The 21,051-nt window shown below is 37.1% G+C and overlaps 1 protein-coding gene across 7 annotated transcripts in view; it reads right to left on the reverse strand.

Annotated features, from left to right (window-relative positions):
* Window positions 1–21,051, reverse strand: part of MLLT10 (MLLT10 histone lysine methyltransferase DOT1L cofactor) — a 117,495-nt gene that overhangs the window by 9,414 nt on the left and 87,030 nt on the right. For all 7 annotated transcript variants that reach the window (XM_028749764.2, XM_028749765.2, XM_077936852.1 and 4 more), the window contains 4 exons: window positions 19,260–19,438; window positions 5,961–6,078; window positions 4,598–4,670; window positions 97–251 (listed from right to left, as the gene is read on the reverse strand). In XM_028749764.2, coding sequence (XP_028605597.1) covers window positions 97–251; window positions 4,598–4,670; window positions 5,961–6,078; window positions 19,260–19,438 — 525 coding nt within the window. The remainder of the gene's footprint in view (window positions 1–96; window positions 252–4,597; window positions 4,671–5,960; window positions 6,079–19,259; window positions 19,439–21,051) is intronic.

The following is a 21,051-nucleotide window of genomic DNA, read 5'->3' on the forward strand; positions in this document are numbered from 1 at the left end:
CCCATACTCACCAGAAAACATTTCTCTGTTGGATATTACATAAATGGGGCCATACATGGTTAACAATGTTCAGGCAAGACAGTGTGAAGTACTTACTGTCACTCGGGGTGCCCTGTTCTAGCAAGAACTGCTGCCCTTCACTCCACTGCCTCTCCAGAAGTTGCTCTATAGTAACTGGTACCGGGGGCAAATGTTCCACATTGCTATTCCCTGGCTGATCATAACGAATCTGTAAATTACTTACAGGCGACCTGTAGGAAGATTATAAATTATATTTAAAAGGAAGAGGAGGGAGGAGAACCCCACATAAAAGACCCATCTACTTTCTTTAGCTGCTCCTTAACCCCTTGCAAATCAACATTCCTTAAGATCACTTACTGGCTCCCATCAACAATGGTTTAAAATAAAATCCTAGCAATGACAACAGTTCTTAGAAAATTTCTGTTCAAAATACAAAGCTTCTCTTATTTGGATAATCTAATTTAACAGTGCCCAGATGAATGCAAACTTCATCAGCTGATGGAATGTTTTGCTGATATAATCAACTACAAGAGCTCTACAGAAGATATATATGTAGATAAACAGGCAACACCTTTATACAATGCCAGTCAATAACATACTTGTCAAATTCCCGAGGTCCTCGATAGTTTATGAAATTTTGCACAAATACACTTGCGTGAGATTTTAGGAAGAAAATGACTATGCCATTCAAATACTTATGGATTATATTTTGATCATCAAATATCTTTGGAATCTAGCCCAATGAATAACTAAAGAAAAGAGGAATGTACCATGCTATTAATCTCTATTTAAAAGGCAAGGCTTCTGCATGATGTAGTATAGGATCTCTGTATAACTGAACCAAGCGATTAAGACACTATACTAAAGAAAAACCTTAAGTATAACAGCAGTCAATATGACATGCAAGAAATTAAAGGCACATGTAGACAGTATAGCTAATTTAGGTCACAACAGGAAATCCTGATCAGCATGTAATGTGACAGACACTTTTACAATTTGGAAACTTTTGTTTCTTAAAAAAAAAAAAAATTAACACACATAAACCAAGAGCACATTACAATTTCTTTTAAGACTGTGACCTCATTGAGTCTTTTGAGTGCCAAGCATTTCCTGTGTCAGAGTCGAGAGATAACATTACAGCAGCTTCCTATCAAAATTATACTTCAGACATTTTTAAATTCATCTTAAAAATTAAAAATGTATATAGACCCAAGATGCTGGTGAATTCAAATACTTCCTGTCCACTTAATTACAAGAATATTGCAATTTCCTTCTGACATTCAGAGTTTTCAAGTATAGATTCTTGAACATGACAGCACAAAGCATTTTCCCCAGCACTCTGCCTTAGCTGGAGTAGAGGGCACGTAAAAAGCTACCTACTATTTAAAATAGGTACATGTAACTTCTGTCTTAATGTGGCACCATTTATATCAGTATCAGGGCTGCTTTGAATTTAACGGGCTTTGGATCCAACTCTTCCTATTGCCATATTGCATAATCTCTGTTGGTTTAACCAGGAATTCAATATTCAGCCTATTACAGCATGTAACTAATGAATCTATGCCCCTATTTCCAAGTAATAGTTTCATCTCACATTTACTTAATCTAGTTTAAAGCACATAGAAATTAAGAGAATTTCTGAGAAACATCCAGGAGAACTAACACAGTAACAGAAAGCAAGACCACAAAAGTCTTGTTTTCTGGCCTGGTATATAGGATATACAGTGTTTTTTGTACTGAAAAGATCACCAGCAACATCCTGCATTGGGAAATATTTTGTTTAAAATCAAAGCTGGTAATCAGAAGAAACAGGCAAAAAGGAAATGAACACAAAGTGTGAATTATTTCATAAACAGCTAACATTCAGTTGGACTCTAGATCTTCTGCAGGATACTATCAGTGAAATTACTCAATAAGAAAAGCAAGTGGCAAGTGACAAAGATCAGATTTAAAAGTATCTTATATTTTTTTATTCCACTTCATTTTTACACCCTTGTAAACAGTTAAAAGCTGTTCTTAAAGAACAAAACAAGTTAAAATAGCAGACGGAAATCTCATTTTCGCAAGTGGGCATGCTGGGGAAAATCCTAGCCAGAAAATAAATAACCTAAAATTGTGTAAGTGGTCCCCTCTCAGTAAGCAAATCTTGATGATAACTAACTATAGAGCTGGAGTCAAGTGAAATGGGATGCTAGAAAGCATTAAGGGCGAGAAAAGACACAAAGAATTATGTAACTCTGTAAAAATCCACATTATGAAAGTATACATATTATACCAAATGATTTTTTTCTAATAAGAAATTATATCTATAGAATGCTTAATAGCACTAATGGAATACAGAACATCTTCCATATAAGATTAAATCCAATCAAGAATTACACCATTTGAAGGAAAATTCAGAGCTCATAGTATGGAAATGTGTAAGATCATAAACAGGGTAAAGTAGATATAAAACTGCTATATACTCTTCAGTACAATGCAAGAATTACATGACACCAAATCCATTGTTCTTCCTTACAAAGTATACTAAATCTACAATTGTATCACAGAAGTGGAGCAATATACTACATTGGTTAAAATACAGTATTAAACATATTAATCTGTGGTTATTAGCCAATGTGACCAGAGCACTTCTGCACATAGTCTCAAAGGGTGCAGAGTCGACTGCTGCACAAACCTCCATTCACTTATTTGGATGCATTGTGGGAGATCTGCATAAGCTCTATGTTAATGATTGTGCATTATACAGGCATATATGCTTAGTAGACTGCACTAAATCTAAACCCTTTGAATGTCAGGAATTGGGGGGGGAGGAGCAAAGAGCAGATCATCCCATACCTGCATATTTCTCGAACAATTAGACAGGGCACTAGGTTTACCAAAGGTCACTGGCTAGATCTAAACTGGCAGTTTTTATATATAAAATAGTGGAGTGTGATTAAAAGATACATTGTCCCTTTCCATTGTTTCATGCACAGTGTCAGAGACAGATGTGTGGTCTTACACACAATTTTGCACCCTTTTTAGTGTATTATAAAACAGAATGGGATAAAACTGAAGGGTTTCATAAAATCAAAATACTTATAATCTTAACACATTTTTAACATGTGTTTTATACCTACAGGAGTGTGCATATGACAAGTTGTTTCATATAAGCATAGATAGCATTTTATTTGCAAGCCTATGTTAATAATGTTTCACTTTGTTATAATTACATATAATCCATAAATAACAAATATATCTGAAGAAGAGTTGAGTGCTAGGCCATAATCCATAAAGACCTGAAGCAAACCTAAATTCTAGTGAAATCAATGGTACTTAAACAAGGAGAATTTCTGTGTATTCTGTGTGCTATTATTCCTCTATTTATGAAAGAGTTCTGAAAAGGGACAAGACCCTAATAAAATACCTAAATAAAAAGTTTTCCAATAATCCACATGTTTACCAGACCAAAAAAATCAATCAAAAGGCTTAGTATGCTGCAACACTAATAATAAGAAAATACATTACATTATCTGTTTTATTTAATTTTAACTAACTAACGCACAATGGAACCCTACAAACAGCTCCAACAGAGATAAAGATGTTTAAGGAAATAGATCTATATACGTAAAAGGCTTAATTTGCAATCTGTCACAGTCCATCTTCATAAGACTTTTGAGGATTTGTCCCTAAGACAATACTGGCCTGATTCTTCAGAAGTGAATATATTTTCAGTCAGTCTTTGGGATTTGCAAGCTCTTGAAAATCAGGCCACAGATCACTAACATTCACTTTACAGTTCATTTACTCTTGTACATGACACAGCACTTCTGATTAGATATGGGACATTGACATGCCTCCACTAACAATGTTTTTTATTTATTACCAACTTATTAAATGACTGCTGATACTGCAGCAGCAGCACATAGTGCTATTCTATCATTAAGCAAAAAGTTTAAGAATGCCAACAAATAATTATGAATTCCCCCCCCCCCCACTGAAGTCAATATACAAGCAGTGCAATACCATCTTTACATGACAATTAGCAGCAAATACTATTTCTTTAAACAAAGACACCAGCATAAAGTGATTAAATTCTGGTGACCAGTGTTTCAGTTCTGGTCATGTCTGCATTTTAGATTTCATTGCCTCTGGAAGAACTTTCCCTTTTCCTGAACTACCTATCTTTTTCTTTCTTTAACACTTTAAAAAAAAACACATTTAACATATAAAATGTTTACATTTAACATTCTTTTTTAAAATATATATATATATATATGGACATTTGGTAGCTGCTTATACACAGGATTTTACATGCAAATAATCAACTAGCCATATAGGTGAGCCAAGATTATGTAACAATTGGAGGGATGTGGAATTCCCCAAAGCCATTTTCATACCAGAGGTAAAATATATTATTTTATTAGTTAATCCTGTTAAGTTGATATTGGGAACATTTTTCTTTACCCCTCTAGACACAAATCTGTACAATTCTGTTCAGCCTAAATGAAAGCATGGCTGATAAGAGATAAAAGTTTCCATGCCTTAAAGAATATTTCCTTTGCCTTAACTCAGGAGTGTAAATACTGCTTACCGTGGTGAAAGGCTTTCTCTGGGTGAACCTCCCCTGCCCACAAGGCTCCGGCTATTGTCTCCAAGATCTTGATCTGCAGAGTAAATATTTCAAAGCCAAGAGTGACTCTTTCCGAGATAATATTTTAAGATGCTGCAGATAGGGAGATCCTTTCAAAATGTAATCCAGTATCTGGGAGTTGCTAGTAGCACTAGAGAAGGTTACCAGTTTAAAACTGCTAACTGCAGAGGGGAAGGCATTGTCCGCACACATTTCTCTGAGCGTAGCAGGCCAAGGATTAGCCTCAGTCCTTTCATTGCTTTCAGTTTTATAGCACAGAAGCATGGCTTGCATTTCCAGTACCCTCCCCTCAGCCACTTTTAATTTCTGCAGCGAAAGTAATGAATCACAGCTGTGGACAGCTAATCTGTATGCTTATCACAGCAAATCCCCAGGCTTTGTATTTTTGTTAACACTTTGCATCCCAGGAAAACCCATAAACCGCCCTGTATATTTACTTCTTATCAGTAACTTTTTTCCCCAGAAGTTCCACTAACAAATGTTAAAGCATACATTATTTTTCTAAAAAAATTAATGCCTATTACTTTAAAAGTGAAGAAAAAGAAAGATGGAGAATATGAGATGTGTTTCAAATGTATCATTAAATACATGGAAGCGTCTTGCTTGGTAGGACTCAAAAGGGTTATTTTTCCCTATGGCCTCTCAATAAAATAACCCTATCTGCCCCTTTCAAGGTTGCCCTCCCCCTATTCTGCAGCAAATGACCTCTGGCCTCTTAGAGGGCAAGACATGACTGATCCATTCTTGGTAAACTGCTAAACTCATTCCCTTCCCCCAAACAGGCATGACTATTACGACATGTCAACAAATCCTTAAGGATGGAATGAAACAAAGCAAATCCAGCAGCTCATTAGATTTTTTTTTTCTTTTTAAGCCAATACTATTTTTAAAAAATCATCATTTTTAAAAACACTGCGAAAGTTTGCGTAACAGGATCTCGGTCACACAAACTTGTATATCGTGCAATTTCATGAATTATGCAAATAAAGGTTTAAACTATTCACAACAAACCCCAGCGCTGCTCTCCCCTCATTGCAGAGAACTAAGAGAACTGAACGCATCAATCACAAAAGTCACAGGAGACATTGTTGCATTCCTGCTTGCTCATGGATCTGCTTAAACATTTACATTTCAGACAGTGGAAGATACACGGCAATGACTTCTGCAGTAAAGCAGCATTCATTTCCAAAATGCAGCAAGCTGTTAAACATGCAGCTGAACCAAAAGGAAGAAGGAATTAGCTAAAAAACCTCCTTTTAAAAGATACGGTGTAAAAGAGACATTTTGAAAATCTTTATCTTGCCTGTTTGACTGTTTTCAGACTGAGATGTAAGTGCTCCCATTGTTGAGGTGGGGTTTAGCCTATTGCCATACGTATGAGATGGAGGCAGGCTGAGGGAAGATCCAGGTAGGGTATTTGCCTATACAAAAATAAAATTAAAATATGTTTATACTTTTGCAGAGAAAAACCTAATAATGCATCACTCAACACAGGCAGTCAAGAATATCACACACGTACAGTCTTCAAATCAAGCTTAGAACCAAAGAAATATATTTGAAAACTAAACAAACATTTCCAACTTTATGATACCGTAGAAGAGTGTTTCCCAAACTTAAAATAGCGGGACAGATAATTTGGCGGTAGTTTTAACAATACATATTTTTGAAAGCTAAAAAACAACAAGAAAGTCAAATAAAAGAATTCTGCCGTCAGCCTTGCACATACTCCTGGGGATACATGTATCACACTTTGGAAAACACCGCTGTAGAGCATTGCAACATCCAAACTAATCCGCCCCAGAAATGGCATGAGCTACCATTGCAAAGTAACTGCTACAAAATGTTGGGTAACACAGAATTGCTCACATTTCCAAAGGACGCAGGCAATACCGGGGCTTGGCTGCATGGTGACCGTGTGGTTTTCCTAATTATTTAATCTTATTAAACCATTTACAGAATAAGGGCAGGTAGACAACAGATGTCTCACAAATGCTTGGGTTCCTTACATCACAAGAAGGCAATGAAGGTCAAAAGATCCAACTTCCAGCTTTATAGTTTAACCGCATAGAGTCATATTTCCTTTGTTGTGCTCTATCATTAGTAAAACCTGCACACTATTTGGTTACTTCCTATTTCATTTACACGAGGAAACCAAGTTTTTGTTTTTGTTTTATTTTACAGAAAACACAGCCATTACAAGTACGTTTCTATACAATGTTGGGCTCCGTGAATCACAGCTCTGCCCCAACCCCCTTATAAGGAAGTTCAGATTTGGCAGCTGGCCAGTTCAACTTACTGAAGAGCTCATCCAAAATTGTATTCATTCATGTTGCTAACCACAATTCTGAAGTTCTCCGCTGGGACTTGTGCCAAACAAGCAAAATGAACCCTTGAAGAGATAAAACTGAGGAGGCTGGCAGAACTTTTGTCTAATCCGGCGTAATAAAAATACCTTCTTCCCTTAACTCTGTTACTTTCTACTAACATAGCTCATTTAATACTCAGTTTGGAAGCTTGGTGAACTGCTACCAGTTCTTCAGAGAATTGCTTTTAAGAAGAATATATTATAGATTTCAGCCTCATGGTATTGACGCAGAGAAAGTTAAACACTTAAAAATTATAAATAGTTTTAATTTAAACTCAAAAAACATGAAAATTTGTTTTTGAAGAAGAAATTAAATTTTAAGGTGTAACCCAGCCAAAGTTAAGTGTCTGATCACAAGCACACTTACTAGGGAGTAAGCCCCACTGGAAAATTACTTTCTCATAAGCATACTTGAGATTGTACAACACAACCCATTGAATTCAATGGAATAGTTAAACTTGTGTTTAACATTAAGATCAACAGATTTTTAAAAGGCTGAAATTGGACAGCTTGTCCCCCATTTAAAAGAAGGTTGACTAGCTGCACACAACAGAAATACCATAAGCAAAATATTACAAAGTATAAGCTACATCTTTAAAAGAATCTTACTCTGCTATTAGGCTTTGGCCTCCAGCCAACATGTTAAGCTTCTACAAATGTATACATTTATCAACTATTTCAAAAGAAAGTCAATAGCCCTTGCTTATAAACCAAGGGAAAATTGTGCCCCAAAGCCACTCTTCACGTTTTTCTATTTTCATGTGCAAGCAAAGCACTGACAAGAAATCACACACACACACACTTGAAAATTTGGTGATTTAATGCATTGAATGATGTTCATTATTAGGGTAGACGTATTGAAATAAATGACTTTAGTCCATTTATTTCAATGGGTCTAATTCAAGCGATGACTCAGCTGGATATTGTCCAATGCTTTATCTGCTACCAGAATAGAATATTTTTTATTGGGAACCATCAGAAAGTAAGTCAAAACCCAAAACGAAGAAAAAAAAAATATTTTGCACAAAATACCAAGGGGGAAAAATATTTTGCACAAAATACCAAGGAGAAGATACATATGAAATACTGAATTTTCATTCCTAATTTGTGGCGTAACACTGGCTAAATCCAGAGCGCAGGTAATTCCTATCATTCTGTAAGAGAATCATAAGGGCTGAATCCTTTGAACATTTTAACATGTTAGAGATAAGCAAAAAGGAATGAGCTACTTAGTCCAATTCATACAATCACTTGCATCACTTGATGGCTCTGTGCTTACAGTTCAATCCTTAAAGTTCAATCAGTGACAGACTTCCTGGCAAGAATACTTAAGACTGCCAACCAGATTATTTGCAGCAGAATGTGTGAAATGGCTCTATTGAAAAGCACCAGGGCAACATAGATCTTTTGGTGTGCTGCTGTAAAATGGTTTAAGGCAGCACTTCCCAGTTTCTTTCCTCTACAGGCCACTTGAAAATTGTTGAGGGTCTTGGTGGACTTAATGATTTTTCTGCCTGTTGTAGCAATTCTGATGCACTCTGCTAGATGCTGTATGATTTTTAATTGTATTTTTATTGCTTCTTTTAATTCTTGTATTGTATTTTAATTTGCATTCCATATAACTGAAATTGTAATACATTATAGTATAAGAAATAAAATAAGCAATAAAAATATATAATTAAAATCAATATGGATATTTAATACTGGCATGCCATGGACCACCCGAGTGAAGCTCATGGATCACTGGTGATCCACAGAAAACAGTTTGGGAACTCCTGATTAAAGGTGTTTGGTTTTTACGCTACTTGTTTTTTAATTTTCTTAGATCATTTTTAATACTGCTGTTTTTAATTTAATTATATTATGCAAGCTACCTTGTGAAGATTACGCACTAAATGGCAGCCCAAATTAAGTATGAATGAGAAAGTTCTCACTGTGGTAGCTGTTCAGTGATGGCTCATTCACACACACAAGTTGCCACTCGATGCAGTACTCAGTGAATATTCATGGAGTTGAATTATGGATTAGAAGAGCAATTTTGAATTCATTTGTATAATCATATACATGCAAACAATATTCTTAAGAAAGCTGGAATTACATGAAATAAAAATACTTTGTAGGTTTTGCCCAAGTCCTAATTCATTTACTGTCCTCTTAATTACTCTCCCAAAAGGTCCTAAGGATTAAAATGCAATAAGAAGGCAAGTCCCCGAGAATTTGCAGAATTTATACAAAAAATGCAGGTCTTTGCACTTAACTCATTATTCCTCCTAGCACAATAAAAGTACTATGCCCATTTCCAATACAATAAAACTCACTGGTGAAAAGCAGAGAATAATGAGCGTTTAGTTGTTTCCCCACCCAAATCCAACTTTTTTCCTGCATGCATTTTCCTGTGCTGATTCTAGACATAGCCCTTGGACAACAGATCCACTGGCAAAAATCCACAGAGATAATTTCTGACAAGCCCAGTAAGGTTTTTGACTCCCCACACACGGAACAGCAAGACCCACACACGGAACAGCAATAACACAAACTGCTTTTGAGACCCAGCCCTTTCAGAAGCAGTTTGCTATACTGAACAAGGAACTGCTCAAGAAACACAAGCTCCTTGAACACATAATTAGGAGTGTTCTTCTTTGGATCCTATCCACTGATTTCACAGAGATTTAGCTGCGAGTAGTAGGTTTTTTATCTCATCTTGCCAAACATGCAAAAATTGCTGGTACCTTTCCAACCACGGTAGCTATCCAACCCACCCACTAAAACAGGACAAAAGAAAATAATATTTTTGAACATTTGAAAAGCGAAACCTATTTTTTTACTACACACGCACACACACACACACACACACACACAAATTTAGACCCATTCAAATTCAAAATTTTGAAATATTTTATAGTTCCCAGAGATGTACACATTATATTTCAAATATTATTCCTAAATTGCAATAAAAGCTGTTTTAATCAAATTGGCCATTAATTGGGAAGCATATCATGAACCAAAACACTGTCGGGGGGGGGGGGAGAAATTAGAGGCAGGATTACGATTTATATAGCAACTTAATTTGGACAGGAAAGTAAAGTATTCCATTGCTGCATTGTTTAAGGGTGAAGTAAAAGAATCATGTTTCACTTGAAGTTGAAAAACACTGAAGAAGCGTTTCTTTAAAAGGTAGACTCACCCTATCAATACATTTAAGATAATGGATTCAAACATGTACCAATATGCAGTTCTGAAACTGCATTTCACTCTACTTCAGCTAACTCAGTTTAATCAGAAACATCAACTCAAGACTGAAATGCACTTTCTATCCATGTGAACTTTAAAGATGTTTCAGCACACAGATTCTGGACACTTACAAAATGCCTTTTATTTATAGGTAATGCAATGTACTGAAAACAGAAGCAGATCGTGGAAGGTATACCTTATAAAAATATCATTGTAATGTTCCGATTAAAGGCAATACAGAGACATATACCTAGTCTCTGTGTTGCATGACACAGAAAAGCAAATTGAGTAAGTCAGTGTTTTAAATAAGCCATTATCTATTGAGAATTATTTGCTTAATGACATGAGGCATAATCCAGAGCACCTCATATGCTGTACCCATGCACAAACAATTTCCATAGGCTCAAGAGAGCCTTATTTCCCCCCTCCCCTGACTATATGCATGCACAGGCAGCCAGTCAAGGAGATGGTAGGTCTGTGTTTGCCTTCCATACTCCCATCCTGCCCTTCCTCTCTGGTCAGGGCAGGTTACTCATGCTCACAAAGCCTATTGTGTTGCACATGCAGGTTAAGAGCAGGGGAAAGATGAATGGGTCTCTACTGTGAACAGACACCCTATGCACATAGGAACTGTACCAACAGGAGAGTGGGCCGTGCCCTAAGATTTTATTAGTAGTTATTTCTATAACTAGCAAATAACCACATGAACTGTGCTTAAATTTTAAGAAAATCAATGTTAGAAAAACGTGTTCTGCCAGGTTTTATTCTAACTACGACAGAACCCCTATAGTCTTAAAAATCAAGCACAAGCACCCAGTCACCTCAACTTTTAGGATATTTAGTATTTTCTGATACAGCCCCCATTCCTCTCTAAGCTCCCCACGACTAAGGTTTTAATACTCAGCGTGTGATGAGAGATGAAACCAAGTGTGAACAACTTTCAGGTCCCATGAGTAGGCTGACTGTTGAAGCTGTCAGGTTCAATTGCATCATTCCGACATTATTCAATGCCCCAAACTTCACTCTAATTGTTAGGGGCTTAACATATTCAAAACCATTGTTTAGGCTAATGCTGAAATGCCCACAGTTGAGTTTCCATAAAGAAGGGGGAGGGATTTAATTGTACTTAAACCATTACTGAACTCTCCTTCATTCATGATAGGACAACAAGAAAGGCCTGAGCCACCAATTCCAAAGCTGCTTTGTAAAATCAGTTTATATCTAATAAATACCCCTCTTGCAAATTAATTTTTTTGTTAATAATTGTTGGGGGTCACAATTATTTCCATACTTTAAAATTAAATGAAGAACAGCATCACTATTTGCTTCAAACCAGAAATATTTTCTTTTATTTTTTAAAATTCTTTCTTATCGGAATTTGGAAAAGAGGATACAAAGATTATCAAATATATTTTTGCCAAAGCTAAAATGGAAATATATTCTCCATATAGATGTACTTTAAAAAACTTAACCACTGTAGTTTTAATTGGAGATCCTTCGCCTCTCTAAGATGACAAGTGCAATTTTTGTTCCCTCTTCTAGTGGAAGTTGTTTCAACAAAAACACTCAAAAATGTCTGATATCCTGTTGGTATTTATGATTAATTTTTTTCCACAAGTGCTGTTCATTTTACACAGGGTTTACAAAGGGCAATTTGCAGTTAAATCATAGCTATAGCAGGGATGAACAATCTGTGGTCCTCCAGATGTTGGGACTCCAATCAGCCCCAGGCAGTGTGGTCAAGAGGTGGGATGATGCAAGTTGTAGTCCGGCAACACCTGGAGGGCCACAATCTTCTCTGCTTTATGCAGACAAATAAATCTTAGTTATTTGACATTATTGAAAATTTAAATATCAAAAAAGAGGGAAAGCTGATGTCCATTTTAAGAACACTCTGTATTTCCCACAGAAAATAACATGTAGCCATATACAGTGGTACCTCGGTTTAAGAACAGTCTGGTTTAAGAACGATTTGGTTTACAAACTCTGCAAAACCGGAAATAGTGTCTTGGTTTGAAAACTTTACCTCAGTCTAAGAACGGAATCCAAACGGTGGAAGGGCACCGGCAGCGGGAGGCCTCCTTAGGGAAAGCCTCTGGTTTAAGAATGGACTTCCGGAATGGACTGAGTTCATAAACAGGGGCACCACTGTAGTTACTTATAATAGAAGCCATAAAGTCACTAGATGTAAAGCGCTCTGGTCAGTGCTATCTAATCATTAGCTACTAAATAGCTTAACTTTTCTTCTAAATTATTTGATACCTTTATTTCAACATTTTTAATATTTAATATTAACATTTTTAATATTTAATATTTAAAAGACAAAAGATACCTGCCAGATACAAGCCCTCTGATTATTGAAAACCCAAACAGAACAGGAGAGTATGTCTAGGATCAAGTGGACATACAACTATATGTTGAATGCGGCTTCAAAGCTTTCTGTCCTCCAGCCAAATGCATATACTGTGAAGACACTGCTATTACAACACCGCTCACTCTCCAGCAAGAACTTTGGCGAAGTCAGATAATCACTTGCTTTTTTAAGCAAGCAAGCAAGCAAGATTATAGTCAGGCAATGACATGGCATATTACTAAAAAAAAGCCTAACACAACATAGTCAATTGCCCCATAATGCACACTAGTCAATTTCAAACACTGTTCTGTACAAAAATGCTCAAAATTCACAGTATATTTATATAAGGGCTTTGCACTATCAGTGAACTTTGGCCACTCCCGTGAAAGGTTTTGCACACAATCTTTCCAAAGTTATATCAAAATTCACGGAAGTCTTTTGACATCTTTTCATCGCAATGTAGGCTCTTACCAAAACACGCACACACAAAAACCATTTTTCACATTCACTGCCATTACTATTGTCTCAGGAAGCTAAACTGAAGTAGTGCTACACTCAGTTCATCGAAGAGGTCAATGTGCCTCAGTTGCCTGGAGACTGATGGTTGCTACAGCAGCACCAGATAAGCCCAACTAAATAAGCTTCAGCTCGAAGGCAGAAAGCATTTACTGCTGGACTGAAACATTGAAGCAGTTGTCTCAGCATGCAGCAGTGTGCACAAAATCATGCAACTGTCTGTCAACCTTGCTAAACCGTATTTATACAGGAGGCCTGCATTACTGAAATCAGTTTATTAAAAAGTAAAGATTTTAATTGGGCAAAATACTACCACTATGAGCAACTATGATTCCTTTGTTCTTCTAGTAGAGTCACATGTTGTGTGGAATTTTCCCTCTGGCAGTAAATTCTTCTCTTCCACCCCAAAGTCCCCAGTCATAATGACAACGAAATAGGGTTTTGCTTAGTTTTGTCTAGTATTTGATAAAAACTATTCAAATGCCATTTTAAAGAAAAACAGACAACACTGTAATGGAAATCTTTCTACATTCTGAAACTTTTACTCAAATATAAACACCACTAAGTGAAAATATTATTTCTGAAGGAAGTCAAAAATATGATGTTTCTGTTTTAGGATCCTTACATTAAGGGGGGGGGGGAGAGAAAAAGTGAATTAGATATGGCTGCTTTTATGCCTGCCAGCCAGAGGGGGTCACTGCAGAATGATACAAATAACACTTTTCAGAAGCACACAGGAACTCAGGACAAAGTTCAGGGCCTGACATACGATTCTCCTATACACTTGTGCATGAAGCTGCTGCACACAGCCATAAACCATTAACAACTTAAATAAGCTAGATGACACTGCTCACTCCTTTCAGGAAAAATATTGCAGGCATGCTTTACTTGTCTCCCAGATATGTTTTACTTGTCTTCAACAATAACATTAAAAGTTTTGAGAACATAATAGGCAATGCAAGTATTCTGAATGCTTTCAACCAGGCCAATGAGAAGCCTACTCGGGAACACACTCCTGTACCTCAGGAGTACAGTACATTGAACTCATTTAGTTTAATGGGGATTACTGACAGGTAAGTAGGTAAAGGAATGCCACCTTGCAGACACATTTTATTTTACTAGGTTATGGAAATAAGCCCAAAGGGGAGCACACATTTGTTACATGTAAGTCTATGACTTAATAACTACACATGTTGTCTTCTCCTTCTAACTATCTGACTATTTCAGCATAAGGTACTGAATGCTATGTTGCTCTTTATGTACTATTTATTTACACAATGAATATTATTTAAGTACATCAGAAGCTGGCCAGAAAAGTAGTAAAAATGGTAACTGGCAAAGTTATAAGGGAAGAAATTATAGCAAAGCAATGAATTTGTTGCATCTTTATTACAAAATATCAAGAAATATCAAACCCAATTAATTTTTCTTGAGTAATATATCACAGTAGTCATCCAAGCCTCAATTGCATTCAAGTAGTTGTAAGTAAGTTTTCAACTATTCAGAAAACCAACATATTTAGAGTCAGCTTATGTACTACTGTATGTAGTTAGAAGATTTCCAGAATCACTTAATATGAACAAATTGACCAATCATCTGTCTTGAAATGGTAAGAAAGATTTTTATAAACAGAATTAAGGATGTGGAAAAGCAGCCATGCTGAAAGAACATCAACATACCTTTAACCAGAACATGTTCCTTAAAAGTTTAGGTTTTGGCAGACAGAGGTATGTATGCTATATATTCTGTTTCTGACCAAGTTCTTTGCCAGACACATAAAACTTAGAAGCTATGGAATAACTTAGATTCTGTTATATAAAAAATTTATATCGGGAACTGTTAAAATGACAGGAAAACCAAAAAGTGAGTAAATTGAGAGTTGTCAGATTGAGATAAACTGTGGCTCCTCAAGGGTCTGTACTGAGAGTCGGTATTCTTCAGGTCAGCCTTCCCCAGCCTGGTGCCATCTTCTATGTTTTGGTCTAGACCTTATCAGGCCTAGTCAGCAGGGCTGCTGTGGTTCAAAACATTTGTGGGGCACCACATTAGGGAAGTCTGTTTTAAAGTATCTACAAATGAGGAGGACTTTTTGGTTGGAATGACTAGGAAAAGACATGGGTGAATAGGGCTCAGCTTTCCATTCAAGCACTTGAATTCTGACCAGCCTCCAAGAATTTTGCACAAGTGTGGTGGGTTCCTTCAAGTAACCTGTATCTATTCAAAGCTAGCTAGGGCAGGACAGGCACTTTCTTTTTTCAGCCTTCTGGAGCAATGTGGATTAGATTGGCAAGAAAACTGCTACCAATTCTCTGTACTTATTGTATCATGTGGTTTATTTGTGGGGTGGTTGTTGTTTTTAAAGCAGTAGTACAACATGTGATATGTTATACATTCAGATTTGATAGATGGCTACAGATAATATACCCTTTCAGGCTTTCACTTCATCCCAAGATACCATCCCATAGCATACCATGTTTGGAGAAAGGTGTTACGGGTATTTGGTCTTTTCAACCATTCAGTAAAACCATACCACTTGCCCACAAAATTGTCTTCACAGTCTGGCCATCTGAAAACTTCAATTTCTCTGCTAGTGCATTATACCAGACAAAGTTAAACTATTCTTGTGTCACACATGCACCCTTATTTTTGCAACACCTTGCTGTTAACTTTTTGCAGCTACCAATAAAAAAGTAGCTGCAAAACAAGATTTAGAGTTCTCTAAATTGGTGGTTCTCAAAAGGTGTGGCACACCACACTCATGTGGCAGGAGAGAATGGCAAGGGGGGGGGGGAAGATTCAAGGACAATCAAAGAAGCATTTAAACATTTCATTCCCGCTGATGAGATGAGAGTTTGTCTCAAATTAAAGCTAATATGAATGAGATTAGCCAACAAAAGCAAGTTCACACCTCTCCTCAAGTTAAGGTAGTAGGATTGTTTATAATTACGTTTTGGGAGGGATTCATGTTCTTATGTAGCTGCATTGTTTTACACTTTCTGGGTGTCCCGTGATCATATTATAAAGTAGCTGTGTTCTACGTAATAAATCAAGTCCTGCTAAGAGTAGTTTCTTTCTGTTTTCATGTATTTCTTACCAATTAAATTTTTTGGTGTGGTGCAATCAAATTTTTATTCTGAAAATAAATGTTTGAGAACCATTGCTTTAAATGGTTTCATTGTGCTAATCAAAAATAGTCAGAATTTTAAAATACAAATAATGTATCCCAACCATTTTTTACATTTTACATTTTTTACCTTATCAAATAGTTACTGAATGTATGGACACCCCATCAGATATCATAGTAATAGATCAGGAAGGACAGGTGGGACCCCCATAAAAGTAATTATGACTGGCAATATCCACATTTGTGATTGTGTGATAAAGTGATACAGCAATAACCAGTAAAGTACAGCACAAATGCCAAACTGAAGCAATAAGTATAAGCACAATACCAAATAATACAGGGCTTAGTGTTACATAACCTATTTGTTAAACAAGCCTACAAACTGTTTAGCATCTACTCTCTCAGCTGCATCTCCTTTTATATGGAATAAGGAGATTCAAAATGTATGAATACCTTTCCAAAGATTATGCCTGTTTGTTAGCACATAAAAAACAAACAAAGTTTTTCATTATATATATGACTACCAGAAAGAACAGCCCTATGAAACCATTACACACATGCTTGGAAAGGCAGAAATCATATCATTGGAAGCATTTGTATACTGCAACAGCTATAAGAAAAAAAACTCAATTGCAGAGAAGGATAAAAATGAAGCTTCAAACTGAATGAGGAAAAGAAACAACTTTTTACTTACACATAACTGTTTAAAGAATCATGCAGATCTCTGTACTAACAGCAACTGCAGCAATTACCAGAGTAGCTATTTTAGTAGAAGGGTTTTTGTACCTGTATTTATTTCACCTGTGGGGCCTGGAAGAAGTGTTTTGTTAAAGGGAACTCTCTTTAATTAACCCCTTTGGTGCTGAATTTAAAACTTTTTATATTCCCTCTCAATGGATGGTTCTTGTTTTTTAAATGCCCCAAGCTTTTTAAAAGACTGACTTTTTATGTTTTAGGCACAAAAAGCACTGCCAAGACAGCAATTATGACAGAACATAGTAAGCATTTCATCCAGTCCAGTACCAAAAGGGTAAAGTACTAAAGGGTAAACAGGTGAAGCTCCATCCCCTTTTCTCATGTTGTCTTTCACCTAGCAGAAATACCATCATGTTGCCCATTTTCTTATTCTTCTGGCAAAATTTACAATGAGATGATAAGCAGGCTTTGGTGCTACTAGCTGAGGTTCTCCTTTCAGCTGGAGATAGCAAGAGAAACTTTGTTATGAAATTTCTGCCTTCGCAAGGAACTATGTTATTATTTAGAGGTTAAACTCCAAAATGAATCATAAATAATCAAGGCTAGCTTTCTCTCCTAAAAAGTATGTTCTAAACACAACTGAACACAGGGGCGGCCCAAGACATTTTGGCACCTGAGGCAGATCCCAATGAGGAAGAAGGGTTCAAGGAAGAACTACGCCAGGAACCAGGAGGAAGTATGAAAGATCAGGTTCCATGATTTGAAGTGAGCTTCCAATTCTGAAACCAATAAGTGAAGGAGAAAGATGCCCGACTTTGGTGTTCAATCTCTTCATGTGTCAATGAATACACAGTAGGACTGTGCTGTGAAGCCCTGCCCCTAATATTGCACCTCCATACTTGTGGAGTCTTCCTGAGTGGTTTAGAACTCTTGCTTCAGCCAATCACCCTCAACCTCATGTATTGAGCTGACATGCTCAAGGGGCAGAGCTTGGAAACATGCCCCCATTTCTCAAATATTCATTCCCACACAAGGAGCCTTAACACCAGAAAAGGGCTCAAATCGGAGAGGGGAAGAAGCTTGTGTGTAAGCCTAGGGGGTGAAAAACCACAACCGAACAATGCAAATTGCACTGATAACTTGTTGCTTTTACATTAAATTGGTTTGGGTTTTTTTGTGTCACTTGTGATATTGATCTATTTTTTAATTTGTTCTTGTATTTATATTACCCCCTCCCAATATGATTATTCTTAGTCAAAGCAGAGTACCTTTCTTTCAAGCCCTCAATTTACAGTCCTAAAGACATTTTAGTAGAAGGGTTTTTGTACCTGTATTTATTTCACCTGTGGGGCCTGGAAGAAGTGTTTTGTTAAAGGGAACTCTCTTTAATTAACCCCTTTGGTGCTGAATTTAAAACTTTTTATATTCCCTCACAATGGATGGTTCTTGTTTTTTAAATGCCCCAAGCTTTTTAAAAGACTGCCTTTTATGTTTTAGGCACAGCATACATCTTCATCATTGTGTATGCTGACTTTGGGTGCAATATCTAAACTCTGGCAGAGAAGCAGCAACCCACATTGACAACCCTGCTGGCCAGGGCAGAAGGTGTGGGAGATCAGGCCTAAATTGAGTCTGATGCTGTCACATGATGGCAGTGGCTCTGGCTTAGGCATATCTAGCAGATCCCAGGCTAGTTCAGCTGCTCCCTGGGTACATTCTGGGCCTTTCCACTGGCTGCTGCTAGTGGGGATCCCACCACCAACATTTCTGCCCGCCTGGCAAACAAAACAAGCAGTTCCAGTCTGGCAAAGTGATGCTGACTTTACCATGCACGCAAAGGCCAGCATGACTAGATGGAGGAACACTTCTGCACAATCCAAACCACTACCACCCCCAGCCAGGAATAAAGGGGGTTTGGATTGCAGCCTTAGTTATAACCCAATTATAATGTCTACTTTCAACGGAGACCTTTAAGGCACTTATTGAAAGGATTAGCTTTGGAAGGCAAACACTGGCACAACAGGGGTGGGGGGAATGGAAATCTGTCGTAATGCTAATACTGAAACCACAGTGTGCAGACGCTCTGAATACTATTTGCAGAAGTTTTATGAAACAAGTGAAGAGAAACTAACGGGAAGTCACAAATATGAGAAGGTTAAGTATTAAAGTATTTTTATCCTGCCTTCTACATAAAATATCCAAGGAATGTAAGACTTAACATATTATATTGTTCAAATATTTGTATTTAGTTAACCGAAATACAAATAGCCAATATTTGTCGTGGCAGAATATCTCACCAATAAAAAAACCAACCTACCTGAGTTGTAGCAACAGTTGTAGTTACAGAAGGTGTAGAAGATGGAGACAAAGTTCCCACTTGCTGTACGTGACCAGAAGACTGCTGAGGTAAATGTGAACTGGAAACAGGAGTGCTAGATCCTGAGCCAGACACTGTGTTTGGAAAGGACACTGCTACATCATTGCTGCTATAAATGCCTGAAAGAAAGCACACGTACAAACGTCTTTCTGGATTCATGAACCAAATTAGTACTACATTAGTTGGATCTAAAGAAGGCCCTTTATTGCATTTTATATAAAAACAAGGAGTTCATTAAAAGGCATATGAAACAACAACAAACCTATTGTGAAGTGGCTCAAACAAATTTACACCTGTTTGCAGGTAGGGTAGGGTTTTTGTTTGTTTGTTTGTTTGGCTTGAGGATTATAACTATAACCTGGAAAATATTTTAAGGTTAAAAGGACAATTATTTAAACAATCATAAATTGCTACATTGAGTAATAATTATCACCCACATAGGTTAGCCTTAACTCTTCCTATAACGGGTTGGTCAGAAACTTTAAAGTCTAGGTTTTAGATTCTAAAATGTAATTGGTCAAGCTGCTTGGACAGCAAGGAGAGGAGGAGGAGTTTGGATTTGATATCCTGCTTTATCACTACCCTAAGGAGTCTCAAAGCGGCTAACACTCTCCTTTCCCTTCCTCCCCCACAACAAACACTCTGTGAGGTGAGTGGTGCTGAGAGACTTCAAAGAAGTGTGACTAGCCCAAGGTCACCCAGCAGCTGCGTGTGGAGGAGCGGGGAATCAAACCCGGTTCACCAGATTACAAATCTACCGCACTTAACCACTACACCACACTGGAGAATATTCCATTGCACAATGACAAATATTTGCAGTGTTGAGCTGTTGTTCTTAGCACTACATTCAATAGAACCCAATATCACTGTGGAAGTCTGGTACAAAAACTTAGGTAGAAAACAAGGATGACACCTTCCTAGATAAGATTACCTACCACATTCTCAAAGAGGGGAGAGATGGCAGCAATGGAAGATTCCAACTCTCTAGATATCTGCTGGAAGGTGAACATTGCTTTGATTTAAAGGTCTAACAAATTCCTGACCTGTCTTGTTGAAAATTTTATCTTCCACAAAGTGAAAGAAGAAACATGGGGACCTGCTACCCTACACCTGATATTCATCAACCATAAGAACTGGTTGGGTTGCTGAGGTGAAACAGCAGAGAATGTAAGTGACCACAACATCTTGGGATTCATGATACTGAGGAAAGAGAAAGCTTAACCTAGTCAGATGTGCACCCAAGACTTTAGGAAACCTGATTTCAGTAAGTTTTTCTCTCACTGATGTGATTCCCTGGATGACGCTGGGTTTGATAACCTTACATGTGGAAGTGATCTAGTGATTTTAGTATACCACATGCTACATATACGTCAGCAGTATGATGTGATAGCACAAATAGCAAATGGAATTCTAGGTTGCATCTAGAGAAGTATGGTGTCCAGATTGCAAAAAAGGTACTACTCTATTCTGCTTTGCTTATACTTCTCCTGTGTAAAGTTCTCGATACTGCAGTTTAAAAGAACACTGACAAACTGGAATGTGTTCAAAGAAGGATGAGAAAGATGGAGAGAGGCTGGAGATTTTATGAGGCAAGGTTGAAGGATGGGCATGTTTAACCTGAAGATAAGACTATTAAGCAGCGTCATGCAAATGAAACAATGATATTGTTTTCTGTTGCTTGAGACGGTGGGATCTTAAGCAATGGATTCAGATTTTAGGGGAAAGAATTTAG

This window comes from Podarcis muralis, chromosome 12 (genome assembly GCF_964188315.1).
Source record: "Podarcis muralis chromosome 12, rPodMur119.hap1.1, whole genome shotgun sequence".
Classification (NCBI taxonomy): domain Eukaryota; kingdom Metazoa; phylum Chordata; class Lepidosauria; order Squamata; family Lacertidae; genus Podarcis; species Podarcis muralis.